This window comes from Octopus sinensis, linkage group LG3 (assembly GCF_006345805.1).
Source record: "Octopus sinensis linkage group LG3, ASM634580v1, whole genome shotgun sequence".
Classification (NCBI taxonomy): domain Eukaryota; kingdom Metazoa; phylum Mollusca; class Cephalopoda; order Octopoda; family Octopodidae; genus Octopus; species Octopus sinensis.
The window spans coordinates 12,274,455-12,287,217 of record NC_042999.1 but is presented as its reverse complement, the minus strand read 5'-3'; the positions used below and the strand labels follow the sequence as shown (position 1 = coordinate 12,287,217).

General features: G+C 36.5%; 1 protein-coding gene and 1 pseudogene across 1 annotated transcript; one reads left to right on the top strand and one right to left on the bottom strand.

Moving 5' to 3' along the window:
• Nucleotides 1–3,990: 3,990 nt before the first annotated feature.
• Nucleotides 3,991–6,447, bottom strand: LOC115209645 (omega-6 fatty acid desaturase, endoplasmic reticulum isozyme 2). The gene is made up of 2 exons (XM_029778103.2): nucleotides 4,656–6,447; nucleotides 3,991–4,383 (listed from the first exon to the last, which is right to left on the bottom strand). The coding sequence occupies exon 1, from the start codon at nucleotides 6,031–6,033 to the stop codon at nucleotides 4,774–4,776; it is 1,260 nt and encodes a 419-aa protein (XP_029633963.1). The 5' UTR covers nucleotides 6,034–6,447; the 3' UTR covers nucleotides 3,991–4,383; nucleotides 4,656–4,773.
• Nucleotides 6,448–12,046: 5,599 nt separating this feature from the next.
• LOC115210085 lies at nucleotides 12,047–12,165 on the top strand (annotated as a pseudogene).
• The last annotated feature ends 598 nt before the right edge of the window (nucleotides 12,166–12,763 follow it).

The following is a 12,763-nucleotide window of genomic DNA, read 5'->3' as shown; positions in this document are numbered from 1 at the left end:
ATTATTCCAATTAAGGGATGCAATCCCCACCCCCACCATTTTCTTTTAGAACGCGAGTTTCGCTCCATCCGTTCCTTAATTAAGACGACAGCTCTGTATGTAATAGCTAATATACATTTTATAACGAATGGAATCGTAAACGTAAAAGTACAACCGCAAAGTACTGTAGTTGTTTCCTTGTAAATATAAAAACAGACTTAAGAGATCGAAATAAACCAATATTTTACTGCGTTAAATGTCAGTTCTGAAGACGATTAATAGATATGAATACACACGGAAACGCAAGTTTATAAATTCGCGCACTTTTGCCCCCAGATATCCATTGCATGCCCCCATTCCACTCGCAGGTTCCCGACCATTCAAACACGCTTTGATTTCAAATATTGTGTTTCACAATCTAATGGAACTCGGGACATAAACAACTTGCATTTCATTTAGAACCCATTTATCAACTATTTGTCTAAGTTAATTTTTTTTAAATGTTCCTTTTCACTTTCGATCTCGTGGCTCTCCAGCCGAACGGATTTGTACGTCAATCGTGTCTACTACAACGAAGAGCAAGGAGAGTGAGAGAAAGGACTGGTAACCAGAGAAGAAGATTAGGTAAACAATTCAATTGAACATTGTTATTCTTTGATAAGCCTGCAGCTGTTGAATGGCACGGACCTTGGCTGGGGGGGGAAACACACACACACACACTACTCGTTTCTTTTCATACCTGCACTACATCTCTCTTTGCTTTTCCTATCTCTCTATTCGCAACGTAGTAGTAGTGGTGGTAGTAGTAGTAGTGGTAGTAGTAGTGGTGGTGGTGGTTATTTACTTTGTTTTCATTTTGGTGAGTGGGACCCCATTTACCTATTTATTCATTTAATATCATCGATACCCGACATCATCAAAATCAATAAAACGTCTGAACAGGACGACGGATGCTGTAAAATGTATCTATTTATGACCGAAGACAGAGTTGCGTTAGAATGTAAGAGAATGCTTACAAATTATATAAACGTGATATAAATGAATAAATAAATATATCTATCTATCTATCTATCTATCTATATAAGAATTGATGTGAAAGAAAAGGTGTTACATTATCGCGCACGCACGCACACACACACAAAGGTGCACACGTCCACAAATGCGGATGCTTACATGTGGCCGCATCCACGTGTTTTTATCTAATTAAATGTGTGTCTGACGGAGATTGTGCCAAATGTCTTTTCGCATTCTCTCATTAGTGCAATCAATGAAGGCATCTGACGAGTCCATCGTTACTATTTTTACCTTTTCATTAATAAAACTGATGCCAATCTATCGCTCTTTCTATTCTCCCTTTTCTGCTGGTTTACCTTTTTCCTTTTTTCTTCTTATCTTTCTCTTAACCTACATCACATCTCCTTCTCGAACTTCTCTTTCGTTTCCCTTTTTCTTTTATTCCTCTCGCTTTTGTCTTTCCCTCCCCGATTCCATTTCTTCGTTGCTTTTTTTCTTAAACCATATTCATGATCGTTTATTCATTTTTAAACAAAAATAACCATTATCAAAAGGGACATATCACATAAAGATATTCCATTGTTTGTGACATTACTAATATATTTACCAAACACCACCATATGGACAAAACAGGATTGATTAAGAAATGCCAGAGCTGAGCAGCTACCTCGATACAAGTATTGCTATTATAAGACTCTTCACACTATTCCTGGCTACCATCGCCTTACATAGCATCACTCACAACCATCGTAGGCTGCACAGTAGAAACGTTTTTATAGATTATTGTAACTTTGTACTGTACCAGCTTGATCTCATTGCAATAGAGTGCCATTGTGCTAAGCAAAGCATGTATGTGTGTATGTATGCATGTATGCATGTATGTATTTGCATGTAATGTATGCTATATTATATATAATATATATATATATATATATATATATATATACATATATACATATATATATATGTATGCATGTATAGTATGTATATATATATGTGTATATATAAGTATATATATATACATATATATATATATATATATATACACACACACACACATATATATATATATGTGTGTGTGTGTGTGTGTGTATGTATATATATATATATATATATATATATATATATATAATATATATATATATATATACATACACTAGGAAGTTGATTGTTATGGCTGGGTACATATATTATACATCTATGTGCATGTATTTAATTATATAATTATACATATATATAAGTAAAATATATACATGTACAAGTATTGTATACATACATATACATGTATGTATAATTATAGATCACCGCGATCTATCATACAAATATCGTAGCATTTCTTTTTTTTTTAATATTTTCATTAAACGTCTATTTCCCTTATATTGCCTATTTTTCGATTGCAGTTGATAATCATGATCAATGACTTCTAATTTCTTTGCAATATATCTCAGTTGTACTCAGAACGGTGACGTACATTTAAAACGAAATTATTCCAAGTGAAAAACCTTCAGATTTACCACTGACACGTTTTCGCACTCTTCTTCACGCCATGGGGTTAGAATTTTTTAAGAATGGTTGTGTATACAATAGAGAAAGAACGAACGGTAATAAAATAATTGCTTCGAGCTTCGGCACAAAGCTAGCATCGACCCCCGTAGTTAACTGGTACTTCATTTTCTCGCTCTCATATGGGTAAAAGTTGACCTCGTGGTGATTTGAACTCAGATCGTCGAGAAGATGCTATAATGGTTCTGCCAGCTCGCCAATAATAAAGATTTCAAATTTTTGGCACAATGCCAGCTATTTCGAGGAGGGAGGTAGTCGATTACGTCAACTCCAGTATTCAAATGGTACTTTATTTATCGACCCCGAAAGGATGAATGCAAATGTCATCATCATAGGATTTGAAATAAGAATACAGAGTCGAAATTAAACATACTAAAGCATTTTAATCCTATTTTTGTATTAATGATGATGATGATGATGATGATGAGAAGGAGGAGGAGGATGACGACGATGATCTCTCCTATTAGCATAATCCTTACTACTTTAAGCAGAAAGACAGAAATTTGGTGGGGGGGGGCTTGTCGATTCCATTGACCCCTGGTGCTGATCTGGTTCTTATTTCACGACCCTAGAAGAATGAAATACAAAGTTGGCCTCGGTAGACGGTGCCGGGCGGCAGCATGCTTTTCTCTTTCTTTTTGTTTTTTTTTCTTAATCACTTAATTCTGCCATCAACAACATATGGAATTCTTTGAAAATCGATAACTGATTAAAAGGAAATTGGCAATCCAGGGCTTCCACATTGATGACCTGATGGTTAAAATAGTCTAAAAATAAAGGAACACACACACACACATTCTCATAGTGTTCAAATACACGCATAGACTCTTTTTACTCTTTTTACTCTTTTACTCTTTTTACTCTTTTTACTCTTTTTACTCTTTTACTCTTTTTACTCTTTTATGAACACATACAAACTATGTAAACGAAAAAAGTTTAAATTAAGAATTAAAAAGAAATAAAAATTCGAAATTGGTAAAAAAGCTTTTGAAAATGGAAATTTTTTTAGCCTCGAATAATTACATATTGTTCTGGAAAATGTTACACACACACACACGCACACACACACACACACACACACATGCATGCATGAGTGCCTGTGCTTCTCCGGATTTATGTATTTCTACAAACGATATATATATATATAATATATATATATATATATATATATATATATTAAAAATTAACAGTCAAAAAGAATGAATAAGTTGAATTTCATAAAAAAATGGGTTTTAAGATATATTTTGTTCCCGAATACATACACACACACACACACGTATATATATATATATACATATACATATACATACATACATATATTATATATATATATAAATGTATGTATATACACACACACAAACATACACACACACACACATACATATATATGCACACACATGTATATATTTGTCTTAAATTTAATTTTCCATTTCCCCTGTGGTCAGTTTACCTCTGGCTCCTCTCGCTTTCCTTGCTGACCGGGTTCACATCTGTTTGGTTAGCTGCATCTTGATGGTAGAATCTCTTTTCCTCCTTTTTTTAACTTTCACTTCTCCACTTATCCATCTGGGTGGGTTTTCTTCCTTTCCCAGACTTACATGTCATTCACATTATATATTCATTGTCGATCACATTTCCCTGATTTGAAATTAGAATTTTTTGGCAGGTAATCATTTTTTTTTTTTCTTAATCAATTAATTAATTTCAGAAATTTTCTATTTCGATACATGTCAGTCTTTGATACTGAGTTGTGTATAGATGTTTATCTGTATGTACATGTATATATTAATTTATATACATGTATGTGAGTGTGTGTGTGTGTGTGTGGTGTGTGTGTGTGCGTGTGTGTCTATATACATACATTTATGTATATACCTGTATACATTCATTTTATATAGAAATATGTCTATATACATGGCATATATATATATATGGCATATATATATATATATATATATATATTATATATATATATACATTTTTACATACGTACATATATATATATATATATGTATATGTGTATATATATATGTAAATGTGTGTGTGTGTGTTTTATGCACACATATGTACGTGCACATATACCTGTGTAAGTGTGTGAGAATGTATATAACAAAAGTGTTTACTTAGAAAGGGAATCATCTATACAATTGTAATAATAATAATAACAACAATAATAATAATAATAATAATAATAATAGTTGCAGTGCTTCTGGGTTTCTATTTATACCAATGTATTAAGGAATCCTTTTTCACATAAGAATCGCGTGCAAACTTAAAGTAGGTAGTGATGAAGGTCGGAATTATGCGTTCGTTGTTGATTCTGACAAGCTGAGGGAAAGCCTTGCGAAAGCATTTGGTCGCTTCGTCCAGGTAATAATGAGGCATCGAAGGAAAGAGGTGATGTACTTGGTGGGTGTCGATGGAATGGGTGAGGTCGTGCGCCCAACCGTAATTACGATCGACGCTGGAAAGCTGACCGCGAACGTAGGTCCACTCTTCGCTCTTATACCAGGGAATACCCGAGTCGTTGTGATGCAGGAATGTACAAATGACTAGCCAAGAAGCATACACGAAAATTGGGACGAAATAGAAGTAAATGATATTACAGAATCCTCGTTGCAAATAATAATAGTACAAACACGTCAGCCATCCGAGAATTGTTATAATGGATATATAAATAGCCATGATGTGTTTTTTGAATAAAGTTTCAAAAGGGTTGAAATGGAAGACCCGTCTCGGGCTGTATCCTTCAGCCAAATAAATAAACCAACCGATGCCGAGTCCAAAGCCAGGGATTAAAACCCTGTCTTTCTTTATTGATTCTTCGATCGGATAGAAAACCTCATCTTTTTCGAAATTACCCGTGTTTTTGTGATGGTTTCGGTGCGATAGTTTCCATGCATAATAAGGTACTAAAAGAATGGTATGTAACAGTGTTCCTATGATATCGTTAAACAGCTGATACCGAGAAAACGAACCGTGACCGCAATCATGTCCAAGAACGAATACTCCAAACAGTACGGTTCCTTGAACCAACCAGTAAGAAGGTGTGACCCCTAACCAAAATAGCCAAGACGGAAGGTAATAATAGGACAAATCTGTGATGTGATAAAGAACAAAGAGAATGGCCAAGTCTCTGAAAACATAATAAAGCGAAAGAGATAGAACCGGTTCGAAGCAATGCTTTGGTAATTTCCGCTTAATTTCAATAATTGATGGCAGTTTATCTTTTTCAAAAGCTTCCATTCTGGTCTCGGGAGGTTGTTCATGGTAGGGAATCGCATCCGTATCGTTTGAGTTGATCGTTGTGGTGGTGGAATCACCGGCAATCGAACTTTCGACTCCTCGTTTCCTCGTTTCGTTGTACTTCTGGTTATCGACATCGTTGTCGTCTTCAGCTCTTCTCTTCTGTTTGTCATCGTCCATGGAAGGATCGCCGCTAGCATCGCTGCCAACTTCTGGAATCGCTGTCACCATTTGGACGGTGGTGTTGTTTGGTGTAATCGAAGATGTTCTAAAAGAAGTTGCAGAATCGTTTCAATGGCAAAAATAATCGAGTGAAGCGAACCGGAGGAATAAAAAAAGAAACGTGTGCCACACAGGAGACAATCGCTGAAACTGTGGTTAATACGAGCACGTATGTGTGTGTGTGCGTATGTGTGTGAGTGTGTGTGTGGCTGTGTGTGTTAAGGGAATGGATAGTAGTATGAGCGAAGGTGTGTGTTGCAACCCTGCTACTACTGCTGGCAACAATATAACCTCTACAGCTGTCGACTGAGATGGGTTAAGTTTTTTTTACCGACAGTATGGATGCAGACGAAGCGATTAAGACTCATCCTAATAGTTAGGCCGCGGGTTAAACTAGTCTCCCTCCTTTTCATTCCCCGCCACCACTCTCTCTCTCTCTCTCTCTTCCTCCTCCCCCCTCTCTCCTTTACACAACATCATCATTTATCTTTTACTATAGCAACCCACTTTCACTTTTCCTCATTCTCCTTCAGTTCATTTTTCTTACAATTATTTAATCAGTTAATCATCTCTCTCTCTTCTATCCTATAAACCTGTTTGTCACACACACACACACACACACACACACAACACACACACACACACACACATATATATATATACATACATACATACGTACCCTAATGTATATATATAAATAAATATATATGCACACACATGTATATGTATATATAGAAATATATGTGTGTGTATATATATATGTAAACACACACACACACACACACACATATAATATTGTTTTACTTCAACCTTCAGCATCTATCGTTCCATCATTATTTATCGGTTTCTCATGTTTCCGCTCATTCTTTCCATACAATTCTCTCTCTCTCTCTCTCTCTCTCTCTCTCTCTCTCTCTCTCTCTCTCTCTCTCTCTCTCTCTCTCTCTCTCTCTCTCTCCCACACACAATTTTTTTCAATTCTATCATATTTTCTCTCGATTTAACACCAATTTCTAGTCTACTCGCATATTTTCATCCATTCAAATCTCTTCTCTTTCTCTCCCCTTTCTGTCTCTCTTTTTCTCTGCATTTATCACACACACACACACACAATTACACACACACACACAATTACATACACACACACACACACATATATACACACACACGCGCACACACAAGCATACGCACTCATACAAACACACACGCTAACATATACGTGAGTGCGCGCTCTCGCCGCTCTGATCTTCTCTTTCCTCTCTCTCTCTCTCTCTCCTTACCTTCGCATCGTCTTACCGTGATTTATTTCTTTTAATCAATTTTTTTAAATCTTCATTTTTTTTTTGTCTTGTTCTCACTTTTGGATGTAACTACAAGAAAATAAACAGAGCAAATTATACAGTTAGTGCAAGAATTAAAATCGACTTCACAGCTTCGGTTGATTTGCACTTGCTTGTTCATATTGATGATTATTTTTTCTAATATATCGTGTCGATTACAATATAAAGAAATATGAGAAGTCTTTCTGGAAGAATTAAGGTTGAACCGATCCCAACAAGAAATCGAAACCGGTTCACCGAGAATTCACCGTTCACCATATCGCATATCTACTGGTGTTGATAAAACACCAAGAAAGACAGATTTTCAGGAGCTTTGATGGTTCATCGTGTAATCGTCATCTTTTGATATCAAAACCGTTACCCAGGTACGACTGGCTGCGGGCTTGTCTTCTGACACCCGTTTCGCCCTTCGTTTCGTATTGATATTGATTTAGGAGTGAAGTGAATAGGTATGAGAGAATTCAATCGATTGACAGAGATAAGGAGATGAGCAAGGTGATGACTGTGGATGTGGTGGAAGTGGGGAGTGGGAAGAAAGAGTCTTAAAATCGAAAAACTAAACGAAAAGGGAAAGGAGAGACAAAGGATGCGAAAAGCAGTCGTTTGGCGTAGCGATGGTCTGTGTTGGTATGAATGGGTGAGGAAATGGGGATCAAAGAAAGCAAGTTGGTATATTGTGAGAAGTACAGACTAGCTTTTGTTGAGGGGGGGAGGGGAGCTCTTCTCCAAAGATGGTTATATAGTCAAGTGTATTCTATAAATATGGAACAATGGATGGATTTCAAATCAAGCTTGTTTTGTTTTAGTTGAATGTGATGGTGGTGGCAGAGGTGCTTTACCATTCCGTGAAGGAGCTCAAAAGGGTTAATATCAGAACAGCCCAACTGAGACTGTCCCTGGTTCTATGAGGCAAACTTTCTGTTTTAAAGAGATCTAAATTAAACTTTCTGTCAAAATTTCATCTTGATTGATATTCCAGATATCAAAATGATTAACAACAGAATTATTTTAGTAAACTCTTCATTATTTCAAAAGTAATTAAAAGAAAAGCTGTGTATTCCATGAGAAATATAGTAAGAAAAGGGTTAAACATGCATAGATTCCTTTAATTGAAAAGGACTAATTTTGATGATAGATCTTAAGCAACCAGGTGAAGAGTGGGTCAGTAAATACTTTTCACTCGAAACTCAAAACTGCCCTCAACCTCCCACTCTCTTTCTCCACAACAAACTATAAGCAAAAAGGGATTTTTTTTTTTTCTCTTGCATCAACTAATCTCAGTATAAAACATGCTTTGCTTGAATGACAGCAATTTGTGTTGTCTCAGTTCCACCACCTGACTAATCTGACTAATCTGCTAGGCTGCCATCATCGTTACCATCTACACATTTTAGTTGAACAAGACATTAATTTGCTGTCTTCATTCCTCCAACTGATCACCTCTGTCGATTCAGTGGTGTGTCGAGTGCACCAGACCATGAATGTGTGGACAGGGCTGCCACTATGTTGTGTGTGTGTGTGTGTTTGTGTGTGCACATGCGCATGCACCCCTGCATTTTGCAACCAAAACCCACACTGCTCCGCTTTGTCCTTTCCATTTCAACAGCATTTCCCATCCACACTGCATGTGACCTTAAAAAACAATTTGGATCAGAGAGACTGTATATTATCCCATCTCCAAACCTCACCTGCTTCCAAGTAAGGTAATATTCCATTATACCCAGGTATGATTACATGCAAGACTGGAAATAAAAAAACCCTCTTGCATAACAGTAACACTCATTTAAAATTACTCCCTGTTGTTAAATCAAGGAGGCAGTCAAACACACACACACACACACATTGAACTGATCATTGGTGTAACCATGTTATTCTGGCCGTCTCATAAACTAGCTTTCTTTACTGCCATTGATTCGTGACTATACAATTGTATTTTATAATGTGGAGCTTACATATTAATGCAAACATGTAGGCATAATTTCTTCCACACTGAAACTAATACAGCATGAAGAATGCTGCAAAGCAGCCGTAATCCTAAGGATATTGTGTGATTAAATAAATATATATTCATCTCTCATATCTCCAGACTTCTATGGTTTATATGCACACACATACACACATAGTCCACAGATGAGACCCACAGATTCTCCATATAGAAGACATTTAGTAGTGCTTAAAAGATTCAAACTTAGACTCCGATGTCTTTACAAGGGATCATTCCACAGAGTAAAGAAAGGCTATAAGAGGGGTCAGGTTGAGTAGATATAGAGGAAAATTATGCAGATAAATTAGATACATCAAATATATTAAATATATTAGTTTGGGTATAAAATACAAAATATGTATATATTTATACATGCAAAAGGTGGAGACTTTCAGATGATGAATTTTTAAGAATAAATATATAGATACTAATATTAATAGGTCAAAGTTCAAAGATGGAATTCCATCTTTGAACTTCTCTGCATTTAGATCTAAAATGTAAGATCTCTATCCTGATGAGAGAGGCTCATCTCATCCAATGTTAATTGCATCTATCTAAATCTACCAACATTATTATGGAACACTGAGCCCCCAGAAACAGCCATGAGAATTATAACACCTTTTTTCCACTCCTTTAATTTTCTCTGTCGTTTGTACACTGTGTAAGTTGGACATATTAATATAGATATCTACATATTGATACTTAAAAATTCATCATCTCAAAGTTTCCACCTTCTGCTTTCTCTCATTTTGCATGTGTACATTTATCTCTCTCTCTCTCTCTCTCTCTCTAATGAAATGCTGTGCATAGCATTTGAAAGAGGTGGAAATCCGTTGGTGCCAAATCAGGAGAGTACGGTGGGTGTGGCAGCACTTCCCAGCCATGCGTTTGAATGTCTTCCTTGGTCATATTGACGATATGAGGACGGGCATTGTCGTGCAACAGAAGAACTCAATGCTGGCCGATTAGGTCTCTTCTCTTGAATAGCCGTGTTGTGTTGTTCCATCTGTTCAACATAGAGTTCTATGTTGACTATTTGGTTCCGTTCAAGCAATTTGCAATGGATAATCCTTTCCCACTCTTACCATATGCACAACATCGTTTTACGCGGATGAAGATCTTGTTTCATGCACGGTGTCGCTTGTTTACCAGGGCTAAGCCATTCCTTACACTGCTTCATATTGCTGTACAGGCACCATTTTTCATTACCAGTAAAGATTCGGTAAAGAAATCGTTGCTTGTGTCCACGAGTTGAGCAGTGACGAGCAAGTAAACCAGCGGAGATTGTGGCTCATTGACTTTTGCTGTTGTCACTTAAAGCATACGGAACCCATGCTCCATACTTCTGAACCTTTCCCATCGAGTGAAGATGCTTCTCTATAGCAGTGTAGGAGCATTCCATTTTCTCTGCCAGTTCCCTTGTCGTTTGACGAGAATTTTTGTGCAAAAGTTGGTTTAATCACTCTTCATCAAACTCAACGGGATGGCCAGAATGAGGTGCATCTTTGAGGTCAAAATTTCCATTTTTGAACTTGGCATACCAATCATGAGCAGTTCTTTCAGCTATGCCACCCTTTCCATACACAGCACAAATGTCACGAGCAGCTTTTGCAGCCTTAGAACCTTGATTAAAAGCAAATAGGTGTCAAAAATGCTCATTTTTCTTAACTTGACATTCCATTTTAATGATCTGAAAATAAACAAAAATTAACTAAAATTAACTAGGAAAAAAACCCAAAATATATTCCAAAATGATTCAAAAATGGAATTCTCGAAAAAAATAAATTCCAAAATTTAAAAACGCAACAAATTCCAAAATTTAAAAAAAACCTTGGAAACTTAGTTACCAACTCAATATATATATCAAGAGAGAGAGAGAGATAATTATGCTGATAAACAAATTAAATATAGCAGCTTGGGTCTAATATACAATCTTCATCATCATCATCGTTTAACCCTTTAGTGTTCGCATTATTCTGCCACAATTAATGCTTCTTCATCCACATTGTTTTGAACTAATCAGGCATTATCTTGTAGCTATGAGATTTTGATGAGGTAACTGTTAATTTTTAAAATGATATTGTAGGGTTGGTGTGAGAGACCAGATCTGGCCAGTTTGAACATAAAACAGGCGGAATACTTTTGGCCGGATATGGCCGGTTTAAATGCTAAAGGGTTAACATCCATTTTCCATGCTGGTATGGGTTGGACGGTTTGACTGGGGTCTGGGAAGCTAGGAGGCTACACCAGGCTCCAGTTTGATCAGGCAGTGTTTCTACAGCTGGATGCCCTTCCTAACACCAACCACTCTATGGGTGTAATGTATGTATATAAATAGAAGAGAATGACTCTCAGGTAAGTCAATACCATCCATCGAAACCAATGGCAAGAAAGGATTGTCTGAAGTGATTACTTGAAAGAAATTTAGTTTTCGATGGATTGAACGTTAGAAGCCAATTCCTAATCAGAACCCTGGATCCAGCCTCAGCCGTGAAATTGGAACCTGACGGACAACCAGCCATAGTACTTACTCAGCATACTTATTTGTTTAGATCACAAGTGAACTAAACTCTTCATATTCTTTATATGTAAATATGTAAATACACACACACTTATGCATGCACACATACAAACCCACACACACACACACACACACACACACACACACACACACACACATATATATATACATATATATATATATAGCCATATCACGTTGAAAGCACTGGTTCTCGTCTGATCACCAAAGTTAAGCAACGTCAAGCCTAGTCAGTACTTAGATGGGTGACCGCTTGGGAAACCTAGGTGCAGTAAGCATAGCACATTGTATTTTTCCCGTCCAACCTGTGCTAGCACGGAAAACGGACATTAAACGATGATGATGATAATAATGATGATATACATAGGTAAATAGATAGACAGACAGATAGATAGATATGTATATGTATACATATATACACACAATACATTCATACAGACATGTGTTGATGTACAGAAGAAAGAAAATTACTGTTGAGACCCTCTTTTGGAAAAATCCCTCAAGGCCTCTGGATTTATTGCAACAAAACCCATTCGTTTATACCTGATCTGGATTGGATAAAACTGGAACAAAAGATGAGTAGCGCAGACAGTAACAAAGACATTTGCATTCATTTGACTCGCTCAAATGTTGTGCTTATTTCCTGACATTATTTGGGAATTAGTCATGCATCATCTCATAGCTTTGAGATTCCCATGATATAATTGTTCATCTTTTGAATGGCATTGTAGGGGAAGTGGGGAAGACTGGATTCGGTCATTTTTAACATAAAACAGGTATACTATCTGGTCCAGATATGGCCAGATGATTAAATGCTAAAGAGTTTATTAAAACAAGCCAAACAACAATCAATGTCAAGTGGAGACCCACCCTAAC